This window comes from Anser anser (genome assembly GCF_964211835.1).
Source record: "Anser anser genome assembly, chromosome: 4".
NCBI lineage: Eukaryota > Metazoa > Chordata > Aves > Anseriformes > Anatidae > Anser > Anser anser.
In genome coordinates, this window is record NC_139724.1 from 27,305,279 (window position 1) to 27,320,379 (window position 15,101).

General features: G+C 39.9%; 1 protein-coding gene across 8 annotated transcripts in view; it reads left to right on the forward strand.

The window, feature by feature from the left end:
- SH3RF1 (SH3 domain containing ring finger 1) overlaps positions 1-15,101 on the forward strand; it is a 90,525-nt gene that overhangs the window by 188 nt on the left and 75,236 nt on the right. For all 8 annotated transcript variants that reach the window (XM_083833576.1, XM_083833577.1, XM_083833578.1 and 5 more), the window contains exon 2: positions 600-1,089. In XM_083833576.1, the coding sequence (XP_083689702.1) occupies positions 703-1,089 (387 nt within the window). In that variant the 5' untranslated portion in view covers positions 600-702. The remainder of the gene's footprint in view (positions 1-599; positions 1,090-15,101) is intronic.

Genomic DNA, 15,101 nt, shown 5'->3' on the forward strand with positions numbered 1-15,101 from the left:
CGGGGCGGGGCGGGGGGGGGCGGTGGGTCGCCCCCCGCCATGGGGCCGTGACAGACGCGGGCGGCTGCCGTACCCGCTCCTGGGGCGGGGGTGTGGGGGGGGAAGAATCCAAATTTCTAATTTTTTTTTAAATATATTCTTTTTTTTTTCGGCCCGAGCTGCGGTTTAAGGACCTCCGCCTTTTCCTCGTGGCAAAAAAAGGAAAAAAAAAAAAAAGCTTCTGGCAGATAAACGCCCGGGGGTACAGATGTGAGAGGCGAGAGCCGTGAAAAACGAGCGTTGTTCGTGTGGTGCGGGGCAGCTCCCGTGTGGGAGCGAGCTGAGGGCACGGCTGCGGGGAATAAAAGTGCTCGAGAACTTGGATTTAAAACCCCTAGCCCTCCTTATTTATTACAATACTTCAAGTAAACAGATACGTGAATGTACATCACGACTATTACTTATTGCTGTTGTGATTTTTCTCCCATCTGTTGAAAGCTGAACGCTGAATTAAAGTAGACGTGTTTTATTTTGCGCCTTGTAGGAATATCTCCAGATGAAATAGTCCCAGTGACTCTTTTCTCAGCTTCCTAATGCCTTTTTCCCTCAAAACATTTCAGAGCACGGCCAGGAGAGGAATGGATGTAACATGATAGCCTTGGAGCGCTCAAAACACCCAAATTCTGCGAAGATTTGTTTTTTCGGTTAAGTGATACGAAGAAAATGGATGAATCAGCTCTGCTGGATCTGCTGGAGTGCCCTGTGTGCCTAGAGCGCCTTGATGCTTCTGCCAAAGTCCTGCCCTGCCAGCACACCTTCTGCAAGCGCTGTCTGCTGGGCATCGTCAGCTCTCGAAATGAGCTTCGGTGCCCCGAGTGCAGGACTTTGGTGGACTGCGGCGTTGATGAGCTCCCCAGTAATATTTTGCTTGTCAGACTACTGGATGGCATCAAGCAGAGGCCTCGGAAACCTGGCACCGGCGGTGGGACGGGTGGCACAAACGCTTTAAGGGTCCCGATTACCACTGTTGCTAGTTGTGGCTCGAAGGAGCTGCCGAGCTCGCAAGTTGGACAGCAGCAAAGGGTGCAAGCGCGGAGCCCTCCTGTTCGGGTGAGTACCGAGTCCTGTTGCCATCTCTTCCCTCGCTGGTTCAAAACAGTTGATGTCCCTTGCTTCAGGATAAGGGCAGGCAGTAAGTATGGCAAAACGAGTTATTCTGGAGAATTGTGGATGTCTAGCAGACACACATTAGTATTCTTATCAGTATTGGTTTACTGCTATGTAAATACCAATAAGCTAGGGATAATACTTTCTTATTAGAGACTCTATTTTGTTTCCTGCACTTTCTGTAATGATTCTAATTATCACTAAACTTCCTCTAGATATAGTGAATGTTAAACATGAGCAAGGAAGTTATGTTCTTGTTGAAGTCAATGAAAGTTTGTTTATACTTTCAGTCCTCGCCCTTTACTTTGAAGAAAAAATAAAATTATTCTTTTGAAGTGATTAGAAAATCCACGTGCTGTGATAGGAAAACATTCTTATGTCTGTGCTCATGTTCCTTCCTGGGATCCATGCAACCTGTAGACTCCACTGTGCTTTATAATCATTTATGATGATCTATTCTAGAGCCCTTATCAGGAAATACCAGTTTATGAGATGACTGACCTTTCTTTGTTTTGTCTAATGACAAGGTAGATTGGCTTCTCTAAAAGATCTTGCTGCCCATTTAGGATTCTTGCCTCTTTTGAATTCCTGCATGAAAATTAAACAAAATTACAAAATGACTTAGGATGTTTCTCTAAACCTCACAAGAAGAAAATCATAAGTTCCAAGGAGAGGGCTTAAATGTGCATTTGACAAGACTAGTCTTTATTTTAAGATATACCTGAATGGTAAGTAAACTAAATCAAATGAAGGAAACCTTATGCTTATTCGTCTTGAGAAGTATTTATATGTTTAGAATCTGTCTCAAACATCTTAGATACGCATCTTAAGTTCGCATTGTTTTCTCTGCTTGGTAATCTCATTAGGTTCTTTTCTCTAGAATAAATAAATAATGATAATGCCACATCCTGTTAATGAGTTTTGTTCTGTGTATATATACTGATTGGTAAGGGGGGGAGATGATGTATTTTTTCTTCTTCCAGAAGGTAAACCATAAAAAAAAAAAATCCTGTAAGGAAGCTTCAGTATCAGAAACTGTCCTGTCATTTCCAGAATCTTAAGGAGTTTGCTATGATATCTTGCATTTGCAAAAGCCCTTCCTTTTGAAGCAAAGCAAAATGTTCATGTAACTTAATTATTTATGATCGTGTAGACCTCTGTAAATAACTTCGTATTTTCAGAGACTGCTTCTCCTTCAGAAAGGCTGCTGGTGTACCAACGTACTGCATATGTGAATGAGCGCACTTTGGAGTTTCTCAAAGTCTTATTAGAAAAATTATGAAACAGAATATGAAATATTATCTCTCTTTTTAAAAATGTTCCACAATATCCTGTTGTACAACATTTGCATTTCCAGATGTTGTACAGAGTGGAAAGTGATAACATATGGAATGTTGCCTCAATTCATTAGCTCTGTTATACCACGTGCCGTTAAGATTGTGACCATGTGGATTCCTCATGCAGTTAACTGATACTTGGTGTATATTAGGGGTAGACGTCAGCATTTTACAGAAAGTCTGAATACATCGTTGTTTCTGGGGTTTCCAAGTTGTGTAGGGTAACACAGGCATTCTCCTGTCTTCTTTCCTTTGGGAGACAGGGAAAGATGATCTTCTCATCTTTTGTTTGTCTTGTCCAGAGTCTTTTTTACTAGGAAGCCAGTACTTTGAAGAACATGAGCCTACTCTCAGGGATAAGAATGGAGAGATAAGAACAATTTTTCCCTTTTCTATATGAAAAGGGTTTATGAAAACATGTTCAGAAAACAAAATGCCAATTGAATGGGCAACGTTGAAGTGAATGCCCTGTTTGTTTCGTTAACTACACCTTAAAGATGGTTTCAAATATAGTTTCTCTCTGGGAGCTGGGAAGGAAAATCTGTTTCTAGATGAGTGGCAGAGTCAGAATTCCTAAACTAATTTTGTTGAAGGGAAACAATGAAGGGGAATAAATGAAAGTTGCTGTTACATTAAATGAAGTGAATGTGGATGAAGGCTGTCAAGTCATAAACATTCTGTTATACCCTGAAGTAATACTAAACTCATAAATGCCCTTTCAGAGGATGCCATAATTTTCAGACAAGGTTAATTCAGCATGTACTGCAGCGTGATTTCCTGAACTGTATCAATGACTATGAAACTGCCAGCCGTGTTATTTCAGGGTACTACCTATATTGCCTTCTCTGTGTGTACGTGGTGACATGTGGCAATAAACAAACAAACGGTTCCTTGTGTCTTAGAAGTAATGAAGCTGGGGGCTGGCGGGGATTAACGTGTCCTGCACCTTTTATCTCCCCCATTGCAGTAACCCTGTTTCTTTCTATAACTTGTATAGTCTCTCACCACTACAACTGCAATTGCTCACTGCAAGTTCTTAAACTCTTTATTTTCTGTTCTGTTTTGATGCAGAAAACCCTCCATACCTTTCCCTGGCTACCAGCTGGACAAAGGCAGCATAGTGCTGTACCTGATGGAAACTCTGTTTGCTGCCTGCCCAGCCCTTGTGCTCTGAGCAGCCAGCTTGCCTGGGAGAACAAATAATGGTTGAGCTCATGCTGCAGCTTTCCCTTTGGTGTGGATGCTAATTCACTACTTTTTTGTTTTAATTTTTTTTTGTGAAAACCTTCAGCTAGGTTGACAGTTTGGAAGAGCTGTCAGAACTGCAGCATGCTGTTAAATCAGCTTGGGTCTGGTCGTCAGGAGCAAGTTACTGGGCTCTGTTAAGGAAGGGGCTGTGTAATGACGTGAGCCTTCTTTCCTTAAAGAGAATGCATGAAAACTTGAGGGTGCTCGCTTTCAAATTTCTATTCTTACGTATCTTGTCAGTTCCACAAAGTATGTCAAGTGGGTATTATCTTAAGTTCCTTGTGGCAGTTTCACAAGGGTATGGTTATTGCAGGAGTCATAAGCTTAGCTGTGTGCATAAGTTAGGAAATGTTGAAGAATGTTCTAATTGATACATATTTAATTTTTTCTTCCCCCCTCTTGAATTTGTATGTGTCGAAGACATACAGATTCTGCTAGTTTCTTTATGGTCCAAGTAGTTTCGGAAGTTAGGGCTGTCTTCTTAGCAGAATCCAGAGTGGGGTTGTGTAGATAGCCTGAAATCTTATCGCTGTTGAGAATGTTTTGTTTTTCTTTTGTTTTCCATAATGTTTTCAGCTGTTTTCTGGACCAAGCGTAGGCCAGAAGAGATAAGTAAAGGATTCAAAGATTTTTTCTTTTCCAATAGGAAAAGTGTGAATAGCTCAAAAATTGGCCAAGCCTAATAGAGTTGATGCTTATGCTGAATGAGTGTTGATGGTGTAATTTGAGTATATTGTACTATATGGCAGTGAGAAATCTTATGGAGAAATCTTGCAGTGCAGACAATGGAAAAGTCCTAAAGCTTTTTCTTTTTTTTTGTTGTTTTGTTTTTAATCTGGAAAGCCAAGACTTCCTCACTTGAAAGTCTCCTTGAAAGGAGAAGGTAGAGGAACATTACAGGCTAGTAGCAGATGCTCATTCATATGTTTGTGGGAGCTTTCTCACTGCTTTAATAAATTCTAGCTCTGTGCATTCCTAAAACATCTTCCCTTCAGAACCACCAATGTCTCAGATGTTTGCAATAAATTCTTTTAAACTGAGGAGAAAAGGAAAATCCACAAACAGAAGCTTGTTCCCTGGGTTTCTACTAATGCTGAGCTGTGTTGTATTGCATTGTAAACCCCCACTTCCATTCTCAGGCTGGTGCAACCCAGGAAAGTAGCAGCAAAATTTTAAAGTCCTGTTTTTGTACTGCTCCAGCTGCAGTGGTCATTTGCTGTCCAGTAGGCTTTCTTGAGAACTGCTGGAGCAGCTTTAATGCCAAGAAGGAAAAAAGATGGATCTAGGTCCTCTTTTCCCAGCAGTGATATTTGAACTCAACACCCAAGGTGATTGGATCAAGTGTTTAATTGGGCTCTGAACAAGAGCTGGTGCCTAGAAATGTCATGTTGGTAAACATATGCTGGTCAGGTACTCTTAGGAGAGGCCCGTTTTGTGATGATAGATCAGGCTATAAAGTATGCTGCTTCACAAAAAACACTGCTGTGGAAACGTGCTGCTAAGGCCGTTAGTTTCATGATGGGTATTTGTGCTCATAGGTTAGAAAATCATTACCTGATGATACCTGATATTGAAGACTGTATTTGCACAATTTGCTTCTTCCTTTATCTTTTTTACAAGTCCATTTTTTTGTTGTCTGTTCAGTTCTAATTATGCATTCCTGCGTGTATTCTTTCTTGTAAAGGCAAGGAGCAGCAAGGTGCAGCTTCTCAAATTAAGAGCTTTCATATGCTGAATGCGGAGGTAGGCACCTGTTTGTATTCAGGAGCGATCATTAGAAAATGTTTTGAATTATCTCTAAATGATGTATATGCTCTTTTAGTTCCTCTCACGCTTTTTGAAATAACAGATTCTGGTTTTACATCTACAATTGTTTGTACAATTTTAATCACCCCTCTGTAACACTCTTGTATCCTATGTTAAGCTAGATATATTTATCATCGCCATTAAATTTTAAAAGGAAAACAGACCGCCTCTCATGGCGTTAATGTGTTTCCTCTGGCAGATAACTAATTAAGTAAAGAGGAGGCTAAGCAATGGGAAGAATTGTCTCTGCATCTAAAGACACGGGTGTAGGATTCAGGGCTTCCGGGCTTGGTTCCTGGCTCTGCCACAGACCTCTATTATAACCTTGCACAGAGTCATGCAGAGGTCTTTGTGCCTGCTTCCCATCTGCAGATATGACTGATAGTACCTCCTTTGTCTGACGTGCTGGTTAAACTGTGTACTCTTCAGGGCATGGATTGACTTTTTATTTTGGATGTATGTATGGTGTGTTTTACAATGGGTCCACAGTCTCGGCTGAGGTCAGTAGATAACCGCTGTTCACTCTTTAAATAGTTGACTTCCAGATCACTAAAGAGCTGTTCATAATCCATTTCCTGTAGCAGCGATGGGCCGGTGCCTAGTGCTGAGTTGTTAAAAAGATTTAATTTTGTCTTTGGATGTTTGATAGGCAGTCAAGTAAATGCCTCACTGAAGCAAAGCCAGACACTTAAAAATAGCTGGAAGCTGCTGTTGTGTTCTTCTCCGTGTCCGACTGGAAAACTTGTGTGTAGATTTGAGTGTGTTTTGAAAAGAGTGTGTCTGATGTGAGTGATGCTGGTAGTACTGAAATGCTTAATTCTGCACTTTGAACCTTGGTAGCAATCCTTCACTGCAAGCTAACAGTAATCTGCTTGGTGAAATAGGGAGAAACTAGTGTAATCCCTTTACTTAAAAAAAAAAAAAAAATGGGTGTTGAAGTAGGTTTACTTAAAAACTAAAAAACCAATTGCCAGTTCTGAAGTGTGGTACTTAATCCTTTTAACTTGGTTTTTGATGTCCTTTTATTTTTTTCATATTAGTGGAAGACGGTGCTGTGTAATGGCTTTGTTTTCAGGAGGAAGAGGGGACTCCCCATTTCCCTTCATTTCCTGGTTTAATATTAGTATTCTTCCATCTCTGTAGATTCGTTTAAAACAGCTTATAGAAATAAAATGGTGTCTTTCTCCACTGCAGTTTGCCAGTGGGTTACAGGTTACCTCTTTGATCGTTCAAGGAACTTAAACTTCTGCACAAAAAGCAAGTTTAAAGCCTGTATTTTTAATGGGCTCGTAAAGGGCACCAGTCTTTTTTGTGGGGAATAAAAATATATTTTTCTCCTAGTACCATAGGAATCAAATGCTAATCCAGTTGCTTTACAGAGGTGGTCTGGGGTCTGGTTAAAAAAAGTGACAGCAGTGCTAATGCTGTGTTTCTCTCTGCATCGTGCCCAGCTTTTTGTGGTTGGAAAGCCGCTTGTTCAGTGGCTTAATAGGTGTAGTGTAAGGTAGGAGGAGCTGCGGAGGGTGATTATAATGGGGCTCAGCTAGAAATCCTTCTTTTCCCCTCTTTTACCTGAGTAAAATGGTTTTCAGATGGTATTTCTTCTTACCTGTGTTTCATGTGCACATAGGTACTGCAGAGAGCAGCAGGCCTGAAACCGCTGCTGTAACAATAAAACCGGGAACTCTCAGTGTTGAGATGGTTATCTTTCAGCAGAATTCCCTTTGCAGTGCCTTCTCCTTAGGATCTGCTTAGCACCTTCCTCAGTCTTTCCTTTGGCTCCGCTGTTGTCCTTTATTCAAATATGTCATCTCCTCTGATCTTATGTAGCGTACTACTTCCAAGGAAAAGGAAACATATCTTCCTTCCTTCTCATGTCGAACTTATCCTTGACTGTGTCAAACATAGGGCAATAAAATAAGTAATAAGAAAGAAAATGCCCTGTTTAAGTATCTGGACTGCAGAGACTCACGGTATTTATGACTATCTGCTAAATGAACGAAGAGCATAAGGCACAGGTTAGTACTGCTGTACTGGTTAGCTTCCTTCGGTTGTAAACACTTTTTTCTTCTTCCTCCTCCTTTAAATCACTGACTATATACATACTGTAGTGTGGATAAGAACATGTCTCAGTAATTCAAGCTGAAATATCATCTGGTCAGCTCTGTCCATACATGCACCTTTTTCCTGTGTGCACAAAGGAAAGCGTGCGTCTGTTGTGTCTCAGTTCCAATCAGATGCCTCTCTGTTAGACAGAAAAGCTTCATCTCAGAAAATAAGTAGTGAATTCTTGGGTTGGTTGTATTACGTTAATTTCTTTGCATTTCTTTCCATATAACCAAACCAGGATCTTTTTAAGAGCAGCTTTTTGGACCAAGAATGCCTGCTTTGAGGTGAGGTGGGTTAATTTCAGGAAGTAAGCAGCCCTGAAGTGGGAGAATTGCACATTCGGAGAAAGTACTCTGATCTGCACTTGCTTCATTCCTCACCTTCCCAGCTCGTGAAGATCACTTCACCCTGTCTGACGTGCCTTAACAAACTAATAGATGCCTTGGCTCTGGCATGTGTTCAGAATACTGAAGAATGGCGATGTAGCGCGTATTATTTATAGATTTCCACCTTCCTATAGATTTGAGAGGGAAAAAGAAAACCTGTCTGACAGAAGAGCTTCAAAGATAGCTTCTTAGAGATGACATGCCTGCTTTACGAGTGCTGTGCTGCAGTTTTGTGTAATTGGTGGACTTCAGTTATACTTCGATGTCTGCGGTCCGGAACTGAAGCCTTAAGGCAAGGAGGCAATAGTAATGTTATTTTAGAAGTCCTTTGTTCTCTTTTGGTTACCGATCTATCAAATGCTGGCCCGGCAGTGCTGGCAGTTGAAGATTATGTCTTGACAGAAGTCTCTTGGGCATAGCACTGTCTGTACAAACAAGATTTCGGTACAGAGGGGGAGATGGCAGCAGTCAGCTGTTTGATTGTCGGACAGCGGGGCTGGTCCTAGTTAGAGCCTTGCTGCACTGAGGTCCGTGCAGGTCCTCATCCCATCGATATTGCCAGGGCTGTACACAGCTTGGGCTTGAAGCCCCTAGCTGGTTTTGGTCAGCGCAGAGGCAAACTGTTAAGCCTTTTCTTCCTCTTCTGAATCCTCTTAAATGATAGGAAGTTGTCAGGACTCGGGAAGATGCTCTTCTAGAGCATCCACATAATCAGCTTCAATTTTCTTAGGGGTTCTCACTTACAAACTAACTTACATTCTGCTGTGTCTCTTCTATGAGTTAAGCTGTGAAACATTAGATGTTGCTGGGAGGGGATTAGACTGGGCAAGAGCTAAGGACATACTCCTTTCGGTTTGCACAGCTCTCTAGGGCATCTCTCTGGCTTCCTGGTTATAGTAATGAACACGAGGTGTACTTTCTGCCCGTGAAAGACAAGTCAGTCTGCATGGTACATGTACTTGTTTGGGCTCTGCAGTTGAAGGGAAAAAACAGACACCATTGCCGAAGTGTGTAGGAATCTGAGCCTGCTAGATATCTGAAAATGAGCTTTGGCACATACGAGCAATCCATTGTGGAAATCATTTACCCGTGTACCCTTAGAAGCTCATGACTGCCACTCATTTGACATTTCTTGTGACACTCAAGCATGTGATTTTATGATCCAAAGTCAAGTTTCTGTAGCATAGGAGTAAGAACTGTTCAGAATTTTAAGTAATGGAATTTCTTGTCTAGGTCTGCATGCCTACCTCATTTAGCCCTTGATTAATTTTCTTTCCATCTACATTGTAAGCACTTAAACTCTTAAGTATAAGAAACAGAACTCATGAGAATGTCTCTTCTCAAAATGGGTACACTATTGTCTTTGCCGCATGTTTGTGCGGTTTCTTTCACACAGTAATTTTGTGTGAAACGGGGCTGATATATTATGCCTTCCACATATAATTAGAAATATGGTGTAAATTTGTGGGTGTAGTGTTCTTTTTTTTTGCTTTTGAAATAAAAGTTCTGATATGTGGTTGAATTGTTCTTTTCATCTTTCACATCGGCATGATTCTTCAGAGCTGAATATAGGTTGTCCATTTTTACTTTTTTGTAAATGTACAAAGTATCATTTTACAATTTCTAGCTGAGAAGTATGCTATTAATCATAAATGCATTTTGATCAAAGGCAAGCATTTGAATGGTGCTTAAAAATTAATACAGATATCATTCTCCTCATCTCACAAGTGACTGAGTGCCACCAGTGTTGCACAGAACTTCAAATTTTCATTCAAAAATGAAAGGTAGGCATCAGTGAATGTTCTATTGAATTTCATAACAGCTGAAGCACTCAAACCCAACAACCTTAAGTCTGCAGTATGTTTTTGTTAATGAGTTTTGTTCATATCACTGGCATTTCAATAAGGTGAGGTAATTCTGTTCTCATTTTTATAAAGAAAAGATGTATATGTTACGTCTCCTGACTTTCTTTTCTCAGTACCTGAACTTTCAAAATAGACATGTACATTAAAAGCTTTTTGAAGAACTAAAGCACTGTTTTATCTTGTGTGAACTGCAATTCTACAAGACAAGCTTTTGAAAATCTCTGGTTACAGACTAAGATTACCCACTCCTACCCAACTTTCATGCCTCTGGATGAAAGAGAAGGAATGTAGTCTTGCACAGAGGTGTGAGAGGATTGATAATGAATAAATTGAAACAAGTATCTTCAATTATTCTCCATGAGCATGTTCTTAATTCTTTACGTTATAGTCTGCATTTTATCTATATCAAAAATCATCGAAAAACTGAGGCACTTTTGACTGATTTAAATGTTGAGATGAAAAGTATTGAGAGATAATCAGACGACAGTCTGTCTTGGCATACATAGGTCGTAGCTATTCTAGAAGCTTATTTTAAACAAATCCAGCAAGGATGAATTCAGTGTGCTTTGGTAACATGCCTTGTAGTAAAGATGAAGCTTTTATTCTGAAGCTCAGAGCTTGCTACAAGAAAATTAACTCGTCATGGGTCTTCACTTGTTTGTATGTGTGAGCTAGCAGGGCACTGATGTGGTCATCTTTTTCATGAGCAAGATAAAGATCTGAGAGGAGACTCTTAAACCTTATCCACACTGGCAGAGCTAAGCCATTTTCAAAACCTGTTTAATTTAACACAGTTTTAAATCCATAGCCTTATTAAGTTAACAAGCCTTCAGCCATGCCACCAGGTTCTGTAATCCTCTTAGATCTTCAGTCTAAGCAGGGCAGGGATAGTCAATAAGTAGATGAATAGATAATCTTTCAGAAGACATATAGGTCTTCCAGAAATAAGTGTTAATATCTACACTGGATTTGGAAAGGTTGGGAAATAATGATTTGGACTTATATTGAGTATAAGGCACACTACTACATTATCTACAACTAGAGGGAAAAGTTGAAAGAATTACCACTTTTTATTTTGTTAGGAGGAAAAAAAACCTGAAGTTTTCTCTTCTGTGCTTTCATTCCTGGTTTACAGCCCAATAAAATTAGGTTATATTTGAAATGTAGAATGGGGTAAACAAAAATAATAGTTTGTTTCATTGCCTTTGTGCATATGCAAATTGAAAGCTTCTTTGTGGTTGTTTTACAAGCTATCTTTGAAAATCTTTCAGACAATCAGTTCCATGGACCAGGATTTTAAAAGCATTAATGCAGATCTGTGGTATTGGGTAGCACTGCAGCCTGCACGTTACTTCTGTTCAGTTCTGGCTCTTCTAAGCGTGTTGAACTTCAGCTGTGCCCATCTCTTGAACAAGCTTGCTGAGGTAGTAGAGCCAGAGGAAGGGGGCAAAAAAAAAAGCACAGCAGTTTACAGTGTAAGAAGTCAGCCTCACTGTAGCATCCATGCCAGACATGTTCACACAGCGTGGAAGTAGCAGCAGAGGAAGTGGATGTGGGGTGCAAGCCAGGGCTGGGAGATGCCAAGGGTGAACTTGCACTTGGAGAGCGTAGCATAAGAGCTAAGCACACAGGGAATGTGAGGCATGAAGGCAATCACTCATCTCATTGAAAAAATGGGGGAAGGCTTTGGGGAGGAGATGACTGGTAAGTGCAGAAATTTCAGTGGTGATGGGTGATAAAGACCAGAAAGATCAAGTATAATGGGGTGGAGTGATTGTGAATTATGATGAAAGGAAAGCTGTAGCAGTAGATTGAGAATACAACGATCAGCATGTTTGAGAAAAATAGAGGAGGAGGAAACTGGATCAAGCAAATGGCTCTTTGCTCACTGGAATTGAACTAGAGACCTGGTGAGGAGAGAGTGCTGGAGAACAGAAGTTTGAAGAGGTGGTCTGACGTTTGAGGAAGGTTTTGAAGAGCATCAAAATAGAAAAGCTGCTATAGAAGAGTTGAGTAGGTGAGAACAAGAAGAATTGTGTTGACTCACGTCATCTATATTTCACATATGTGTATTTAAATTTTAAAATACCATGTATTCTTAATTTTGATATATTGTGTCATCTGCTATGACATTTAGAATATTTCAGTTTCAAAATGGTTGAAGAACTTCCTGTATGAGCTGCGATTGATAGGGCTGTGAGGATTACTTAACATGTCTCTAAAGCACTTCGAGATTCTTCACAAGGTTAAGAAAAATAGCAATTGTATTAGTAATAAACTGTTCTCACAGTTCTTATAGGGCTAATAAAACCACAAATTTCAATTCTTCATTCAGTGATTATAGGAGAGAATACAGGAAGAGGTGGACTAGTATCCGAGGAATTGACTGGATTAGCATAACTTTTTTGTTTGTTTTTAGAAGAGATTTTCAAGGAGATTTTCAAGAGATTTTCAAGGATTTTCAAAGAGACTTTCAATAATAATAATAATAATAAAAGCTCGTTTCTGACTTCTGATTTGGTAGTGCTTTCTTTCACCCTCCTTCCATGTTTCCTTAGTCTTTTGTATCATCCTTTCACTTTGGGGAAGGAGGCAGAGTGGATTAAACTGGTAACAGAATGGGGCTTTCTGACTTGGGAGGCAGACCAAATTCTTCACTTAACAGGGTTGATATGGAAGTGGCATTGCCACTGTCACAGCGCGCTGACTTCATTGACTGAAAAGCCTGAGCTTTTACCAAACTTGTTACCGCACTTTTTTTTTTTTTTTTAAGAGAAGGAAGCTGATTTTTATTAAGGTAAATGAATTTGGGTGTCTTAGAGGCAGTGCTCTGTGAATGAAATAGCATTTGGTTTGTGCAGTCTTTTCATTTTGCAGTTTTTTTCCCCTTCTATTCAGCATACTAAGTTTATTAGAAGAAATCTGTCCGAAGTGGTCTTACATAAATACTTGCTGTATTTTTTTTTCTCTAGCTACAAGACCTTGTGAATTATAAAGGCAGTATTGAACTTTGTTATTAAAATATACATTGGAAATTATACTGTTGGAATACAGAGGAGTGTTAATGGCTTCCATGAAAACAGATCTGGTAAAAATTAACAAACGTAGTAGATATCCTTCACTAAAGGGATGCTGGTCTTAGAGTTTCTGTGGTAGCTGAAACAATAGCAGCTGCTGCTCAGGCAATGCTGATCAGCCTAGTAAGTCCGGAACGGGGGAAAATACCCTATGAGGACTGGTAAAACTGACCATAAAGATACCAGGGCTGGGTCATTGATTAGTGCCTGAGGGAGAAAAGAAAAGATTTATCTGGGGGGGGGGGGGGGGGGGGGGGGGAAGAGCAGTGGTGAGCATGAACCAGAAAGGCAACAGAGAAAGCTCCAGAGAGCGCGGGGCTTGCTGGCTAAGCCTAGCAAGTGTAAGGTATGCGTGCTGCTGTTCGGTCGAGTTGTTCTCAGGGAATCGTGATTTTTATGCATGTTCTTGGTAAACAGTGTATTACATTCTCATTTTGTCTTTCTAAGACAACTTCTGGAGGTTAGCCAGCAAGGACCTACAAACACTGGCTAGCCATTCAGGTCTAGGGGTAATAAATACTTTGCATTTATCTCTATGCTTTTTGTTTTTCTCTGCATGCAGTGTTTTTAAAAGGCACTGGAACAAGCAGGAGTGGATATGGAAGTCCTGTGTTTTTTCTGTTTTGTCATTGTGTCAGTAAGCATTAAATCTGCCTTAAATGAATCACCTTAATCAAGGTAATTCAATCTTTGGTTCGGTATTTAACTTCCCATGAAGATTTATGCTGGTGATCGTAGTAGCTTAGTTACGTGGACTTTCAGTGTCTCTTTTTGCAGCTGAAGTTGTTCCACTCTGGGAAAATAAAACATCCACTGGAAAAAGGATTAAAACCCAACTGTCCGCATCCCAAGCGAGCGCTTGGGTCGTTAAGCCAGAGAATTGTTTTGTTGTTCCTTTCAGTGCTGTAAGAGAGGTTAAGGGAAATCCGTGGTGAGATGCACGCTCACAGTAGTTTGTACAATTGTCCTGGGGAGAAGAGGAGCTGAACCTGAGGTCTCCACATCCTCGTGAGTGCATGAATCCTTCTCCTTCCTGGGTGAAGGAGAAAGGATTGCAGGTACAATTGACAGTCTGTATGGAAATAGCCTTTTTTTTTTGGGGGGGGGGGGGGGGGGGTAGGGAGGGAGATGAAATGATTCTGATCTTATATTTTGTCTAGAAAGGACAAAATTAAGTATGTCTTGAGGTGTAATTTTCCCCTAATTTTTGACTATCAAATGGGGATGCATCACTTGTTGTTTATGTTGATTTAGCTGTGAGAATTTTCTCATTTTCCTCTCTAATGTAAAGGTGAGATTAATTCAGGAGAAAATAGTTTGTTACTGACTTCTGTTTCTAAGGAGAAAATAGTATCTCTTGAAATAAACTTTCATATGTCGAAGCATATTTTTCTTTAAAGAAACTAATATTTCTGGAAGCATAAATTAAGATTTTTTTCACTAGTTAATTCACCTTAAAAAAAGGCAGTTTTAGAAGCACATATAACTTTGAATAGCTACATCTCTATCATCTCATGAGAATTATTGATTTTGAAAGAAAAACAGCAAAAATAGTAATTTTAGTGTAATTTTATTCCTTTAAAAATAATAACCTGCAAATTGCATTGAGATACATGTGGACCTCAGTTTTTCATACGACCTTGTACAGTGTATCTAGCCTTTTGCTCTTTCCAATTCAATTTTTTTCCTTATAAGAAATTAGTGATTAATCTTCTTTCTAGGTGGTAGAAAAAATAAGTAAGTTTTCCAAGTTTTAGGTTGTCATGCAAACTGTTTGAAACCCTAAGTAATGAATCTGTATTTAAAATGAATCACTAAGCCATATAATACTATAATATTCTTTTGTGTCCTTTTTAGAAAAGCAAAATAGAACCACGGTCTTCTACCTCCTAGGCAAGGGAACAACAGAGGCTGTACAAATGTAGTATTACTGAGAACTAGAAGTGCATACTCACCTTTCTGCTCTAGATGAAGTGTAACTCTCCTGCTTTACACATGCATATGACGCCATAAAAACCCCTGTAATATGCTGTATAAAGGGCTGGCACTAGAAAACTGAACTGCTGTTTTGTAGAGATCATCCCTTTGTTCTCTTTTTCGTATTCTTCATTTACTCTATGCAATAGA